The sequence below is a fragment of the Vulpes vulpes genome, chromosome 10 (assembly GCF_048418805.1).
Source record: "Vulpes vulpes isolate BD-2025 chromosome 10, VulVul3, whole genome shotgun sequence".
Classification (NCBI taxonomy): domain Eukaryota; kingdom Metazoa; phylum Chordata; class Mammalia; order Carnivora; family Canidae; genus Vulpes; species Vulpes vulpes.
In genome coordinates this window covers 60,900,443-60,918,207 of record NC_132789.1, presented here as the reverse complement: position 1 = coordinate 60,918,207, position 17,765 = coordinate 60,900,443, and the positions used below count along the sequence as shown (strand labels likewise).

The following is a 17,765-nucleotide window of genomic DNA, read 5'->3' as shown; positions in this document are numbered from 1 at the left end:
TTTCATACATCCATGCAATAATCTGTAGTGATTCTTTTACAGGACATGCCCACTTTATTGCATGTCTGTGACCCCTTGAACCTCTACATGTTATGAAAGTGACAACAACTAGCTGTCTTCTTTACCACTGTGTCCTGTGCATAGCACAGTGCCTGGCATTACTGGGTGAAGGACTGAATTGTGTTCCAGGAACAGGGGATGATCTATGCAAAGCCATACTGAGGTTGGAATTCTGTGCCGCATAAAATTTTGAATGTCCAAAGTTAAAATGGGCAGAAAAGAGTTTTTAGAGATGATTTAGAAAAGGTCGATTGTTAAGGGCCTTGTGTGTAGCCCTACATGGTCTGAACTTCATCTTGTAGGCGGTGGGAAGCCAGAGAAAGGGTTAAAGGGTTATGTGGGGCAGTATAATAATGAAGTTTATCATTCGGGATAGTCACCCTGGAAGCAAGGTGGAGGATGGAATGAGCAAGAAAAGGCTAATTTAAAGAACAGTTGGGGCGGGGGGGCTGGGTGGCTCAGCAGTTGAGCGTCTGCCTTTGGCTTAGGGCATGGTCCCGGGGTCCTGAGATCGAGTCCCACATCTGGCTCCCTGCATGGAGCCTGCTTCTCCCTCTGCCTGCGTCTCTGCCTCTCTCTCTCTCACACACACACGAATAAATAAATATTAAAAAAAAAGAACAGTTGGGAGATGTTCCAGTACTATGAGTGAAAAATAATAAAGGCTTTTTTGAAATAATCAAGCAAAAGGGCTCCATTCAGAAGACATTTTTGAGATAGAATATGTAACCCTCACTGACTAACTGCATGTGGGGGTGAATGTGAAGGATGATGCCATTGTCTAGCTTGGAAGACAGGCTGGGTGAGATGCTATTAATGGAAGTATGGAATATGGGAAGAGAAAAAAAATAATGAGCTCAGTTTTTAACATGTTGAGAGTTCCATATACCTGTGGGCATCTTAGGTAGAGTCTTCTGTGCAGTTAGAAATGCATACAATTCTCAGATTGGTAACTTATTGATTGTGGATATAGCTGGTATTGTCCAATTGACTACTTTGACTTCCAGTGTATGTACAAAGAGATCAACTTTTCAAACTGGCAGTGTTGTGTTGATTTCATGATTTTTGTTTTGTTGGGCCATGATTGGCAATCAGTTGACAATACTTCAAGGGAGAGTCTCCATTAAAGACACTTACTAGTTACTTTCTTTGATTATATACATACATGTATGCCAAACCCACCTAAATTCTGAGGTGATAGTGGTTATATCATAGTAGCAATGCAGTTATATTCTTTATATATTTGATTGTGAGTTCAGAAAGGAAGTGTGTCTTGTTCTTTTTGTTAGACTTAGTGCCTGGTCTAAGAGGAACACAAATTAATGGTTGAATAGATGGATGAAAGGATCGATAGATGAATTTATAATCTGATGGCAGGATACGGGATACTTTCTGGAGCTAATCGCTTAGGAACTGAAAACCTTTTATCTTATACATAAATACCCAAGTAACTTTTCACTGAGCTGTTGACTACAACAACAGGTAGAAGAGATCACCATAAGTATTTTTAAAATGGCCTTTCCTCGTATCATTTTTTTCTTGGCATTGCAAAACCACCCTGGGAATTTGAAAGCTATGGGTATAAAAGACCCTGTTTCCTGATACATTAACATTTGATGTTGTCAAGTAAAGGAGGAGCATTTAACTTAATTGTTACTGAAAATTCGTTTGCTTGATACTGTCCTAGAAGCTGGTAGTTGGGTACAAGACCAGATTCCTTAGGAAGATAACCTCATCGACCATATGAAGAGACTGGAGGAGAAGAAACAGCTCTATTTGAACGAAGGAGAGATGATAATGAGGGCTTAGAGCAATAGAATAGCAGTTAAATGGATAGAGCCCATTCATTCATGCATTCATCGAATATTATTCACTGTATTATACTGAGCTCTGGGGATGCAAATGTGGGCAAACTTGGATAAGTTCCTACTCTTTAAGAGTTTATCAATAAGTGGAAGAAATGAATGTTGATCAAATCATGACATTAATAAGTGTAAAATTGCAGATGTGATAAATGTAGCATGGGAAAGAGACTAAAAAAAGCAGTTCAGAGATAAAATAGACAAGACTTACTTGGTTATTGTGGTATCAATAAAAGGTAGGTTTCCTACTCTTCTTTCCTGAAAGAATATTCAAACTGATTTGTGTGACAGAAATCACATACATGAAATGTTATCAAAGAAGGCATATTCAGTGGTGAATTGTGTAGAACAAATTGAAATTACTTTTACCAAAAGATTAGATCAATAAGCTATGAATTTTAAGTTGTGATATTGCAATTCATTCCACTTATTTTTCATTGCACATTCACCTGGCAGGATGGTACTCCACTGATGAGATATGGTTGACTCTAGATCTCTCTATTTGGATTTTTTTTTTTTCAGATGTTGCCAGAGCAATTGAATTACTGGAAAAGCTACAGGAATCTGGAGAAGTACCAGTGCACAAGCTACAATCCCTCAAAAAAGTGCTTCAGAGTGAGTTTTGTACTGCTATTCGAGAGGTATGAGATTAAAATTTTAATAACTATTTTAGTCATATGTCTTCTGAAGAGAAAACATGCCTTTTCCACACAAACAGTTGAAATGGTTAAGATGGGAGCTATATCTAAGCTTTCTGCTTTTAGCTCCTTGGACAGATGATAAAATATAATTTAGTCTGCTAAATTCTTAAATTAGATCCAGTCAGGATTTATACATTCATATAAAACCAAAAGTTGACCTTATGGTACCAGTGAGGTCAGTGCCTCAGCAGGTAACTGTTACTTACTTGTAGTCTGAGTTATTTAGTGGCTGCATGAAGTCATATGGAAATTCAAAATAGTCATAATTAGTGATGGTTGAGCTTTCCCTAAAAGAATACTCAACTGAATCTTAAATCAATCTGGAAGAGAACCCTCCTATGAACTAATGTCATAGTTATCCAAACATTACTGTCTAGGGCTGTAATGGAAAATCTCTGAACAGACTGATATGCCCTTCTAACAACTCTTTGTAATGCTTTCCTCACTAGTGGTTTCAAGAAGCCTACCATAAAGCAAATGTGTAGAAATGACTGAATGTTGTGTTGACTGATGGTGGAATTGACTAGCCCACTAATGAATTTAACTGGTTACATAAGAGTTCATTTGGGAGGTATATGCCATATTGTCTTTTGAATAACATAATATTAAGTAAGCCCATCATTTCTTCCCTGTCAGTTACTAAGTAAGAATTCATATCTAGGACCTAAAATCCATAAATCCAGCATATTTGCTCTGCTTGAAGTCTGCAGTAATAAAGTATCTACTGTCCTCCTCTCCAAATCCAGTTGAACCCAGTGACTCCCTCGAAAGTTTTGTAGTGGAGGACATATACTTGACAAGCAATACTTGTTACCGACTTTCCTTCCTCTTTGCAATTCTACCGGTAGCCAGTGCACAAATTTTTACCTCAACAATGCTAATATGTGAGTAGTCACACGTGGGAAAGACCTAAGTGACTAAGACGGGAACATACAAAACCTCTTTCACAGCAGATTTAAACTGTAGCCTATCCAGTGTGGGTATGATTTGAATTTTGCTAAGATTTGACTTAGACTGTGCTTGTGCTAAATCTTTATCAGATGAAGTTGTTTGCTGTTTAATTTTTGTTTATAATAAACACAACTTAAGTAAATAACCCTAATTGTGTCTCCAAGTTCTAAACTGTTAATTTAACCAAAGGCTGAAAGGAAATTTCTCAAAGTGTATGAATTCTTGGCCACCGGCTGCTCAGTGGGAAAAGTGTAGATATGTTGAACCCCCACGGGCTACTCTCAGTTAAATTCCTGTAGTAACTTTGTAGATCAAGGTTAAATCCCCTCCACACTCTTTTCTTCCTTCACAGAGTGATACTCCTCTGAGATTCAATGGCCGATTTTTCATTTTTAGATAATCTATCATCTCTTTTACATCTCTTTTATTATCTTTCTTCCACAGAACTGAAGGATAGGCCACATTATAACGCTACTCACTGGGAATGTGCATGTGATCAATGCAAAGTCTCTACAGTCATGGAATTTACATTCCAGTGAGAAAATTATTAAATAAATATGCAATACAATGTCAGAGGGTGACAAAACTGTGGAAATAAATAAAGCAGAATTAGGGGAAGTATGAGTAAAGCTCTATTAAGTTGGAGTGGTAAGAAAATAACCTAGTTGAAGTAATTGAACATGCCACAAATATAAGTGGGGGTATAGCTTTCCAGGGAGAAGAAATCACAAGTGCAAAAACCAAGATGGATCTTAGTACAAGGAAGGAATATCCCAAAAGCAAGAATGTCTGCAATGAAGTAAAGCAAGGTAGACTTCCCAGAGGCAGCCGGAGAGCAGATCACGTAAGGCCTTACGTGCCATGGTTGGGACACTGGATTTCATTCTAAGCATGGGAGAAAGCCTTTGGAGAGTTTTGCCCTGACCTGATTAGATTTTTAGAAGGTCCTTCAGACTGCTATGAGAATACAAGTGTATGGGCAAAAGAAGAAACAAGAGAGGTCATTAAAAAAAGTAATGAGCAGGTCAAGAGAGAGACTTGCTGGTGGCAGCTTGCATGATAACAGTGTAAGTTGTGAGAAGTCGTCAGGTTCAGTGTGTGTATTTGAGAGTCAAGTAAACAGTCAAGTAAACAGGAATTGTTGATGCATTGGATACATGGATGAGAGAGACAACTGAATCGCCTTTTAGGTTTTGGCTTGAATAACTGGATGAATGGTCATATAATGAGATAGGAATCTTTGCAGTTGGACCAAATTTAGACTGTCCAAGAGCTCTGTTGTACACAAGAGTAAGTTGATGGTGCTTTTCAGACATCCAGGGAGAGAGTCTAGCAGGTCCCTGAGTCTAGATTTTGGTGGAGAGATTGGGTTTGGAGATGTAAATGTGGTATAGATATCTGTTCAAATAAATGCACAGACCTTTTTCTTTAAGCAGTTGGCTACGCAAAAAGAGAATAAAAGTAAAAAAAGAAAATAAATATGAAGACATTGTGTTGGCATTATAAATATATTTTCCAAACCCTGTCTGTGGTAAATTATACTGTGTGTATCATTCTTGATCCATGGAAATCTATAACTGAACTATAGGCAATCCAACAATTTCAGAGGGAAAAAGATGATATAATTTATCCACCTTACATATTTTATAAACTTTTAATAAAGTTTAGGTTCATAGTAATGTCCTTATAATAATTTTGTCCTTAAGGACAATGCATGTTATATAGAGATTGTTTTCACCACTTCATCTTGACTCCTATTTCACACTAGTTTTATGGTATTGTTCATATTTACATGTGGAATGTTCCTCGTTATTCTCATTATGTCACTCTACATTAACTGGGAAGTAATGGTAAAAATAGCAGTATGTATTCAGTTCTGAATCAGAGTAGTATGTATCTCCATCTAGTGAAAAGTTCTTCAATAAAATATGAATCCATGTTGCCAGACAGGTGAATTCACAAGCCAGTAAAGAAAGGAGCAGCTAGAAGTGTGATGATGTACAACAACAAATACCTGAAAATTAAAGTTTTTTTGAGTTAAAGATCCTTTCCCTCCTGGTCTCTTGGGTTCTGGCTATTATGCTGGCATAAAACTTTGAACTTGTGGTTTCTTATTCAAATTATGCTCGGAATCTCTGGTTAAATTGTTTGTGTTTTCAGGAATATTTGCGAGTTAATACTTTCCAGTGTGAAAGCTATGAATTTGTCATGACAGGTAGAGAAAAGACAAAGGACTACAGGGGTGTCATTCTTAGTTGCATTTTACCAGAGCAGAAGCAGGTAAAGGTCATTGTCAGCAAGACTGCAAAACCCAAGTTACGTTCAAAAAAAAAAAGAAAGAAAAATAAAAAAGAGCAGGACAGTTACCAAATTGCCTTACACAAGTGTAATGGTAGTTATTGGGTAGTTATTGTTACAATCCCATGTTTTGCCTTACATTTGGATGCAACTACTGACTCAGCTCCTGGCCTATGGGCTGCACTAAGATGGGAAGAATGGTCTATGAAATTTTATTTTGTTTTTTATTGAAAATGAATGACTGAAAGAGATTAGATGTTTCCCCTTCTTAACTATTCTTCCGTAATCTGTAATAAAGATAGACAAAAAATCATGTTGAGCTCAGTACTGAAGCAAGACCACTTATGTATACAACGAAAAAATGCATTGATTTATTCATAAATGAGTTTCACTTGAATGCCAATGCACAAACAGCTTTAGCCACAGAATACAGATAGTACTTGGCAACCCTTACCTTGATATTGTGTTGTCTTGCTGAAGAATCTCAAAAGGACCTGATCCATAATTAAATTGCACATATTCTGTGCAAGTAAGTTTGAAGTACACGGCAGATAAATGGACTGACACATGAGTCTGCTTTCCCATACGGAGAGGTACCAGCTGACAGGAGAAAGTTCACAGAAGTTTTTGGATGAGAGATGAAATAAAAAAATACTATGATCCCAGTATTCGCAGTAAGGACCATTTCTGGGATTTTAAGTGACATCTTCAAGTTTTAGTTCCTCAGTCTATTATTTGGGTTGAATAACCAAAGTTTATAAATGGAAATATAAGGAAATCTATAGGTTGAAATGGAGAGGGTACAACATTGACTTTGGAAAAGAGAATTTCCTATGAGAAGTGACTGGTGAACTTCAGTTGAATTCAAATAGCTCGGTTGCCAAGAGATGAACTTTTTCCTGACACTTCACATCCTTTGTGCCTCGGAGAAAGAAATCAATAGTGTATGAGTGGTCATATTTTAAGAGGACATCCAATTTCTGCAACAAAATTCAAAGAACTTCTTTCTGAAACTAAAGTAATAAAAAACAGTTTATTTATTTACCGCCATCATCTTCTAAGTTTTACAACATTCAGGCTTCCTGCTTTCCAGGGTGGATATGCTCATTGATCTGGTGTTTGATATGCTGCTGAGAGTGGTCTGTGGTGAGGACTTGCTCCCATGTTAGAACCAAAAATGCAGAACTGAGTGACATAGTCACCAAAAACTGCCTTCCTTGGCCAATCACCAGATGTGTGTGTTAGTATGCCCTAACGTAGTAGAACTGTAGATTAAGAAAAGAACCCAACTCCATATGGAATCATTCTGTGATAGTCAGTAGGATTGTTGGAAAACGTTCCAGTTCTGCTCTCCTCCTTAGCACATGTTACAGTTGGATTTCCCCATCCTCCTTCAAGCGTGATGTGGTTATGACAACTGCTTTGGCTAAGAAAATGTGAGTGGAAGTGATGTGTGCCATTGCCTTGGTGAAGCTTTTGAATCAGTGCACGATACGTTGTGTTCCTTCCCCTTTGCCATGTGACTGCTGATGTTTTATCTGATAAAGGCTCAATCAGCCTGGGCTGCAGAGTGAGAAAATGAGAAATACAGGCTTTAGCCAACCTTTTAGGAACGTGTAGCCTGAGCAAGAAATACACCTTTGTGACTCTAAGCCTCTAGGATATTGGGGTTATAGTGCCAAAACATAATTCAGGCAATCCTGGCTGATAATACACAGCCACCAAGCCAAATTTAGCTTGAAGAAAGGTCATAAGCAGTAGCAAGCAACCCTTTAACTGCTGTAAAACAAAATTAATTTTTAAAGTCTATGTTGTTTTTTTTCAGTAAGCTATGGTAAATCTTCTTAAAACTATATGAAATTGATAACCAATATATGTACCCATGCCCATTGGGTGGCTCAGACGTTTTAAAAATTGAGAGACTCAGGTCATAGATTTTGCTTCTAGATTATTTTTCCATTTGCTCCTATTCTCATTTATTTTTCCTCCCTGAAGATGGAGCTCATTAACCCTCCAGCAGCAGCACCTCCCACCCCATCTAAGTCTTACACTGTTGCTTTATAAAAGGATTTCTTTGTTTTATATATGTAAAGCTGTAAGCCACTCAGAAGAAATATTTAGAATGTATGAGTCTGCTATTCAGCTGCTCTTAGACGCTGGTGATATTCTTTCCCTGGAGGGATCTATAGATTAGGAAATTATCATCACAATGCCTCCCACCAGTAATATGTTAAATGTCACCGTGAGGCTTTTTTTTTTTCAGATCAAGAGGAGCAGCAGCATTATTAGAGCAGTGTTGTAGTCAAGTCCACCAGTGTTTAAATCCCAACTTTTCTACTTACTTCAGACATCTCTAATAGTTTGTCTGTTTTTACTGAAGGAATGATACCATCAATGTTGAAGTGATTCTGATAGAGATCATGTATGTAAAGTCACAGAGTGAGTATACAGCATCCAATGGTTACACAATGAACGGATGCTACTGTAATTAAAGACTAGACTCCCAAATTATCGCTAGGTAGAGATGTTGGTAAGTCAGGAAATGGATAAGAGAAATGGTAGTTTCTATAGATGCGATCTAAAAATGCCCATAAGACTAATAGACATATTCACTGCCCCAACATTAATCATGAAAACAAAATAAATGGAGCCATTGTACCCTAATGCCACAATCATATGGGCCATACTGTTATGGGCAGATGTGTTTGTTTTCGGTGCTGTTCTACTGTGTGGATCAAAGTATGGACAGCAAGTGTAATCAGCTTTATGAGGAATCTAATGGTGGGTATATATATGTGGATCAATACTGACAAGATGAGATGAAGTGTGAGGATCCATAGAAGGTGAAAAGAGAGTTGGGAGGAAAGGAGTGTGGAAAGGAAAGAGGTGGAAAGGGGAGAGGTAGAGGGAAGGAATCAGACAAGAAAGGAAGAAAGAAAATGATGGAAAGGAAAGAATGAAGGACGGCAGGCCTTGCATTGTGAAATGGAAAAATGGCAGGAACGTGGAGTCATAAAGAACACTGACAATGAATTCTGACAACCTGCGCTCGAATCCTTGCTTAGCCATTTAATTATATGATCTCGTGCTCATTACTTAACTTCTGTGCTCTTGGTTTTATATACCTTTCTTTCAAAATAAAATGCGACAATAACAACTTTATGGGACTGTTGGGAAGATTCAATCAAATGAGATGAAAAAGTGTAAGATACCTTGACTAACACAGTGCCTAGGTAAAAGAGTATGTAGGTAAGAAATGGTGGCTACTCTGGTGAAAATGTCAGTGGTTTTAGTGACAATACAAGAAAATGTTACTGTGTTCTAATAGAAATATTAGTTATAAATACAGGGAATAATAGTTTTTAGTGATCAATCATCCAGAGAAATGTAGAATTTTTTTCTCAATAGGAGGCTCGCATTAAAAAAAAAAAAAAAAAGATGCTGACACTCTCGAGTGGATTTAGAATAAACCAGTGTAATAAGGACTCTGGAAACCTTGTCATTCTACAGGAAGTTAAGGACTTGGTGATTGTTAACCACAAAAGAAAAAAATAGTGTGTAATGTATCTGTCATTTATTATTTGGTAGGAGGAAGCAAAAGGGAGGTAACCAATGTAGACCATTGGGTGAAAAGTAGGAAGAATACAAATAACTAGCAATAACCAGCTCTGAGTGAGCTCACTTATAACATAAGCTTCCTGTAACAATAGCAGAGGTTAGGTGGTCGTACTTGATCATTTTTGCACAAGAGTTTTTAACTTAATGTCATATATGAACTTCATGTTGTAGGTGAAGTAAAGGCAAATATGTTTATATGCTTTGATAATGCATATACTTATATAGAAGTATATATACATTGTAAAATTTATATTTATATGGTCTATTTTTGTTCCCTTCCATTTATGTGCAAAATTTTTATGGAAAATTATGTTTTTAATGTTTTACTTTATAACATGGATAGAATTGCATGGACTCATTATGTAAAATTATCAAATCTGTTACATAATGGCATCTAGAATAGTATTACATTCATGGGAATTAACAAAAATGTATCTGACATATGTTTACACGTATCTCTTTCTGTTCATATTGAATTTAGCTTAAGTTGGCAGATGACAAAAGAAAGCAAGCTTGATGGCTCTTACATTTCTCTTGATTTTATTTGCACTGCCAAATGTGATAGGACACAAAAGCCAGATTGTTTCTTGTGTGATAAGTCTCCTGCCAAGAAGAGCCTGAAGTCAGTAAAGCTTATTTCTGAGCATCCTGAAAATACATTCGCACAATATAGAATTTTTATTTTCTTTACCAGAACTTTATATTTGTCCCAGCGTGTCTTGACACATCTCCAAGCATAAGGAACCATAAATAATTGGAGAAAAGCTTGATCAAATCATTTACTCTAGAAACGTTTTGAACTGGTGGGTTGCTCAGAAATACAAGAACAGCAAAAATTTAAAAGAGTGCCTCTGTTCACTTGATATAACCTACTCCTGAACTCTGACATTTTGCTAATATTTTGAAGCCTGTTATGGTGAACATAGCAGTTGTGCTATTCCTCCTTGGCATGAATTTGGCGAAAACTATGATTGTTTAGGAATGCTCTATTTTTATATATCATATGAGTGCTGATGGTCCTATTGTTCTGTGTGTGTGTGTGTGTGTGTGTGTGTGTGTGTGTGTGTGTGTGTGAGAGAGAGAGACCCCATGGATATTTTAAAGACCAAGTTGTTCCAAAGGTAAAAAGTTTCTTTGTTCTGCAAAACTCCTAATAAAAGAAAACTCTTCTTCCTCAGTATCCATGTGGAATACATATGGAGTTTCTGGGTCCAACATTCAGCCTGATTACTCTGGTGAAGAAGATAGAGCTTTCGACTTTTTAGGGAGATTTATTACTTTTAACATCAGCATGCATTAGTGTCAAAGACTCCGACAATTATCCTAAAAGATGCTCTCCCTGCTTTGTGAAAAGTGGCCCAATCATTTCAGAGCTATAGCCTAGAACCTATGTTTTCAAGTTTTTATTTAGAAACAGAGCAAACTGTGTTCTTTTTCCTGTCAGAAGTTTTTTTGGCTTTCCAGAGGATACGTTGTTAATGCACTTGGTTGAACTTGTGTCAGAAATTTCACTTTATTCATATTTTTAAGTATCTGATTTATTTTCTGTTGTATCTTAGAACAGTTTGACAAGAGAGGTTCATTTGTGGCTAGACTTTCTTGTAGTAAAGTCTAAAATGTCTGTAAGAAGGAGGCTGGTCATCAGATTCCAGATGTATGTATGATCGCTGCTAGAAATGCCTGCCATTTTGGAAGGAGAAATTAGAGCTGAAAACTTGTGACCTTTCTAGGGCTGAAGGAAGGATATATGTGAGGGGAAAGCGAGTTGAAAATGAGAACGCCTTGTCAGTTTAACCATGGGAAGGAACAATAGCAACTGGAAAGACTGCAAAACTCTTTTAAAGGTTATTTCTGCTTAGATGATTTAAATTGAAAAAGGATTTCAAACGTCTTTCTTTGCTGACAAAGGCAGCATCGTTGATGCCAACCTTTCCAAAAATAACTTCATTTGCCTTAAGGACAAAAGATTTGGTGGGACGTAAATTCAACTTGGAGTGTCTTAAAGAAAGCTCAGGTGTCATGACACGAGTTTATTCTGCTGTAAGAGAGTTTGATTCTGTTTGCTCTTGAAAGTGATATGAGCTGCAACTTTGAGCCCTTGCTGGTATTAAAACAGACTCAAAATTGATTGAATACTAAAAATGACATAAATATTTCCATGTGTAAGATCACTCCAAATTTTGACTTCTTCCAAATCAAACAGGCTTCTCGTTGAAATATATTTTAAGCAGGCACAGAGTTTTCTTCTTTTTATATGATTTGGGTAATTTGGAGTTATTTTTTTTTCCAGGAAGCAGCCCTTAATTTTTACAAAAAAAAAAAGAATCACATAATCTTAATAAAATAATGCAGTGTACAAGGCAAAAAGTAGTATGTGCACTTATACATATGACCGTATTTTTCTTGGGATACCACCATAACTTCATCAGACTCCCAAAAGGGCCCATGGTATATGCTCCCACCCCACTTCTCAGAAGATGAAGACTGCTCCCTAGTAAAGGATTCTGGTATCAGCTGAAATACACTACTTGACTAGTTGGTCTCCATCTCTAAGAGCCTTCCAATTCTATGAATCTATAGCTACATAGCAAGTAACCCATGTTTTTCTTCGAATAAAAGAAAAGGAATTTATGTAAGGCTGAGCATGTGTGGATGCTGGGAATATGTTGACTATGTGAGACTGTGTATTGTTGGGGTAGGGAAGACAGATTCTATGAAGATTTTTAAAGTGATAAAAATAATGAGAAAAATAAATGCACTCATTGAGTTTTTGAAGAATATAATCTATAATTTTATCATAGGAAATTGCAAAAACAGAATGACTAACTCACGGGACACAGAATTTTTAAACTTAAGTTATACTTCTGCAGCTTTCTCAGGAAAGACATTTTTAACAATGTGAGGAGTGTCTATAACATCAACATGTCACTTTCTGGTAGCAAGGAATGGGGTCTGTGTGGTAGGAACCGTCTTAGACTTTAATGGGTCGTTGATCTTAAAGATATCTAAACAGACCCTCACAAATAGTCCCTAATGACGCTGAAGGCTTTTAGCATCACTGTTGGGTAAATACTCAGCTCAGGCTTTCTATTTGCTGTAACAAATGATAAAATAAACAGCTCATATTTCCAGAAGCTTGTAATTACATGTACTTACATAGTAGTTCAAAATAATAGAGTCCTCAGAGAAGTTGTATTTTAGATCAGTTAGATAAAGTGAACATCCTGTCTTCTGTTGAGATCATGGAACTGGAAATGGGAATTTCTATTTTTGGCACCATGGATGACAACTTTTTTTTAGTGAACAAGTCATTGAACCTTTTCTTGCTTCAGTATTGCCAACATATGTGTAGAAAAGTTAATTTGTACAAGCCATTGAAAGTGGATGTTGTTATAAATTGTCATTTTTAAGTAGTTTGCTATTATCCTAGAGTGTGATTTGCACATAGAAAAGAACATGAAAATTAGTATCACCTATAATTTGAATATATGAAAGGTAATGATTAACTTTCTCCCTCCATTCCTTCTTTCTTTCTTTCCTTTTTTCTTTCACACAAGATTTAGGGTTGACTACTGACCACTATATCTTGTATTCATCATTTCCTTGCTTTTTAAATAGTCTGAGTGCTTGTGTATTTTCCTCAAATATATTTATTTTATTTTTATTTAAGATTTTATTTATTTGAGAGAGAGCATAAGCGGAAGACAGGAGAGAAGCAGAGGGAAAGGCAGAAGTAGACTCCCCACTGAGCAGGGAGCCCACGCTGCTGGGCTCCATCCCAGGACCCTGAGATCATGACCTAAGCTGAAGACAGACACTTAACCGACTGAGCCATCTAGGTGCCCCTCAAATATATTTATTTTAATTGTATTTGTTTAAAATGTTATAAAAAGATATCGTGCACCTGAAACCTTTGGGGAATGTTCTTTTTTCCCTGAATATGATGATCCCTTTTTAAAAATTTTTAAAATTAAAAAAATTTTTAGTTTAAAGTCAATTATCCAACATATAGTACACCATTAGTTTCAGATGTAGAGTTCAATAATTCATCAGTTGCATGTAACACCCAGTGCTCATCACATCACATACCCCCTCCTTAATGTTCATCTCCCAATCCAGGAATCCTCAGTTTGTTTCCTATAGCTAAGAATCTCTCCTGGTTTTTCTCCCTCTCTGATTTCTTCCCTCTAAGTTTTCCCTCCCTTCCCCTATGATCCTCTGAACTGTTTCTTATATTCCACATATGAGTGAAACCATACAATAATTGTCTTTCTCTGATTGACTTATTTCACTCAGCATAATACCCTCCAGTTCCATCCATGTCAGAATGGCTAAAATTAACAAGTCAGGAAACAACAAATGTTGGCGAGGATGTGGAGAAAGCGGAACCCTCTTACTAGGATACTCCTAAGATTCAATAGTACTTTATTGTGTTACCGTAGTTCATTTATTTTGACTGTTGCATGATATTCCATTATGTAAATATGCTACCATTTATTAATTCACTCTCTTATTGATGAACATTTAAATTGTTTCCAGGTGCTGCTATTAACATACTTGCATTTTTTGTCACATGACCAATACTTCTTTTGGGTTCATAACTAGATCTGGAATTTCTGGATCTTAAAGTATAAAACATTTTCAACTTTAGGAGAGAATACCAAACAATTTTGAAACTTGGTTGCTCCAGTTTGTACCCCAACAAACAATACAGAAGTTGTGTATCTACAACTTCTAATACCTCCAACTTGACATAGGAGATATTTAAACTTACACCAATCGAATATGCTAAAATAGTATCTCATTGTAGTCATCATTTGCATTTAATTGATCACTAAGTTGTTTAATATCCCTTCTTGTAATTATTAGCCATTATGGTTTTTTTTTTCTGTAAAAAAATCTGTTCATGCGTGTTTTACTGATTTGTGCTTAAATTTAAAAATTTTTATGTATTCTTTTTTTTAAGGTAGTCTCCTGCTGAGCATGGAGCCCAACATGGGCTTGAACTCACAATCTTATGATTGAGATCTGAGCTGAGATCAAGAGTCAGATGCTTAACCGACTGAACCACCCATGTGCCCTTTATATATTCTTGCTTTTAAATTTTTTGCTGGTGGTGTATATAGTTTTCCTACGTTGCATCTCCTACATTATAACTTGTCTTCAAGATGTCTTTCATAAGTACAATTCTTAATTTTAAATATTCACATTAATTATCTTTTAAATAAATCTTCTGGGGGGTATCTTACTTAAGAAGTATTTCCTATTCCGATGTCTAAAAGATATTCATCTATATTTTCTACTAAGAGTAAGAATTTTAATTTTGAAATTTATGTTCTTAATCCAGCTAGAGTTGATTGTCTTTGTATGTAGTGTGAAGTAGGGATCTGATTTTCTTTTTTGTCTCTAAGGGCAGCTATTCCCTGCTCTATTTATTGAATAATTCAAAAATTTCCCTATGACTTGCTATATTAATACACACCAGACTACACACATGGACCTGTTTCTGGGTCTCTGAGTACTGGTCAGTTTATCTAACTTTTCATTAATGTCTACTTTCATTTGGGCATGTCAAGGCAATGAGTACAGAGTAGGGGGTATGTTTTAATCCTAGCTTTTTTTTAATAGGAGATTTATGAGTGCTTATTATATGTGTGTATATGTGAAAGTAAATTAATGAAATCAAGCCATTCATGCATTAATGAACAATGATGAGTATGTGCCATAACTTAAAGATTATTATGATAACTCCAATTCTACTTTTTACACTGGAGGTCCAATGGGGGGTAAATAACATGGCTTAATATTTTCATACAGAATAGTTTCATATTCATGATTTGTGGGTCTCTTTCAATTTCTTTCATCAGGTTAATTAAGGTTTTAAGTGAAGTCATTTATCTTACTCAGCTGAAGGCAGAGAATGTTTTAGTTATCACAGCAAAATTAGCGCCTACCACAGTGTCTGCCAAATAATGAGCATTTAATTGATATTTGTTGGAGAAATTCATTAAGATGACCTTTTTATTGGTAGACATACATATATTTGATTTCCATAGGTCTTGATTTTCAAATGAGACTCCGAGTCATACAGATCCCAGACAAAAATTGATTGCACCTCTAGTTCAGAATAAGATCTTACTTACACTAAAATGGCTTCCAGCCTTGATAGGTAATCAGTGATTATAACGAAAATTATTTTTGTATTTAAAAATTGTTTCAACTGTGAAAACTGACCTGCAATTAAAATTAAAATTTCGAAGTTTTTTATGCTTTCATATAAATGTATACATTGCTATGGATGTGCAAATATGTTACACATTGGTTTTCATGTGGTGAATACATAACTATTATATTTGATGTAAAATTTAGTAATGTATATAAGATGAAAAAGGAAACTTAGCAAGCTCCTTGTCCTGTAGTTGTTAGAGGAGTCCTACACTTCTTTGTGAATCTTGTGATTCCAACTCATAAAAAAATAGATCATTTTTCAAGGAATATGCATTGCAAACTTTTTTAAATGCAGAGGGTTGGTAAATTCTCTAAAACGGACCCATTTTGGAGTCTTAATCATTATAACTTAAATTGTACAGATGAGAAAATAAGATCTGGAAAGTTTAAGTTGTCTTTCAAGTTAGTTAGTGCCTGAATTAGTAATACAGCAGTTTCCTGAATGCTAGTCCAGTTCTAATTTCACTTGCTATGGACAGTATTTCAGAACATTCTGAAATGTGGAAACAATGAAACATTATTTCACTACTTATCAGTAATGAGCCAAAATAATTGGAAAATTGCATCATGGTTCCCATTTCCATAATTCCTATTCATATCAGTGTTCCATGTATACCAACAACATTATTTAAAATTTTTGCCTTCTAGTTTTTTCTTCGCCTCATTTAACACAAGACAATGCATTATTGTTTGGTAATATATCCTCTCATATATTTGTAATCCAAATTCCCAGGAGGCGATGTAAAAATTTTAGTTACTAATCATTTCATAATTGGCATTATATCACCAAAAGAGTTATGATATTTCCAGAAAATTTCAGCCTCTACTAGAATAATTTAGTATTTTTAAGAACAAACTTTAGCAAATGTGTTTCAGGATCTATCACAAATATGCATGTCTATTCAGGTATGCCTTTAGTCCTTTTTTTAATAAATTAGTACCAGAGGCAGCAAAGCCATTTTCAACAAATAGCTATATTAGGGAGAATGCCTGCTTTCCTATTTAAAGAAAAGACATCTATTACAGATAATCTTGTCTTCCAAACTACTTTGTTTTCCTTGTGTCTACCTGTTGATTAGATAAGAGATGCTAAATATTTATTAAGCATAATACTTGGAAACCTTTTGCACTGCATTTTCTCCACTCTGTTTCTTGTAAGTCAGCAGTAGTGCATCTCAGACTTCTCCTACTGCCTTAAGTCCTGCCTAAAGTTACTTTGCTGTCCATTCTCCATTTTTGCTAGCACCTGGAGGTATTGTCACGGCTGATAGGTGAGAGACGGTAGTAATTTTGAAAGGCACCTTTTCAGGTTTTTCAGGGGTCATGCAAAGATATGAGCAAATTAAAAAAATTAACAAGGAGCAAACCAAGCAACAAGAGGCCAACAGAGATACATCTTCTCCCCAGTCTTGCTTCTGGAAGGGTGAGGCCAGTGACAAGGGACACCAGTGACAGGAAATTCATGGAGGTCCAAATAGCCAACCAGAAGCATTAATTACCTAGATGACAGTAGACAATGTGTATTTTCCATGTCAAGCGCAATAATGTCCCTCTTAAGGTGAAGAAAGGAGAGGGAACTTAGTCTTTCTGAAACATCCATAGGACAAGATCATTTCTCTCTCATTGATTTTGTAGGCGTAATTTCAGAACAATTTCAGGTCCTAAACACGTGGGGATATCAATACAGGCATGTGGCCAGAACAAGGATGACAGTGACACATGCATCCTTCTAAAGACTGCTTATGGAATATGAGCCCATATGGAGTGAATGTGAGAAAGGTTTTTGGCAGTGTAGCAAAATTAAAGAATGCTACCTTGAGTTTCTAATTGAAAGGATATTCTGTTAAGTTTGTTTTATGACCACCTGCATGGCTACCAGATATTTTTTTACTCTTTATTTCAGAAAGTGAATTACAGCTGGATTCTATTAAAATATCTTTGAAAATCATTCCATTTCCCCACATATAGGAGAGTAATTGCTTCTGTGTCCAAGATAGAGACTAGCAAGGTTTGGAATTGCTAGACTTTATAGCTAAGTAAATGAGAC

General features: G+C 36.0%; 1 protein-coding gene across 5 annotated transcripts in view; it reads left to right on the top strand.

Annotated features, from left to right (window-relative positions):
• Positions 1–17,765, top strand: part of LIN7A (lin-7 homolog A, crumbs cell polarity complex component) — a 129,735-nt gene that overhangs the window by 41,966 nt on the left and 70,004 nt on the right. For all 5 annotated transcript variants that reach the window (XM_072724457.1, XM_072724454.1, XM_072724453.1 and 2 more), the window contains one exon: positions 2,445–2,563. Coding sequence is in view for 3 of the 5 variants with exons in the window: in XM_072724454.1 (XP_072580555.1) it covers positions 2,445–2,563 (119 nt within the window). In the remaining 2 variants the exon portion in view is untranslated. The remainder of the gene's footprint in view (positions 1–2,444; positions 2,564–17,765) is intronic.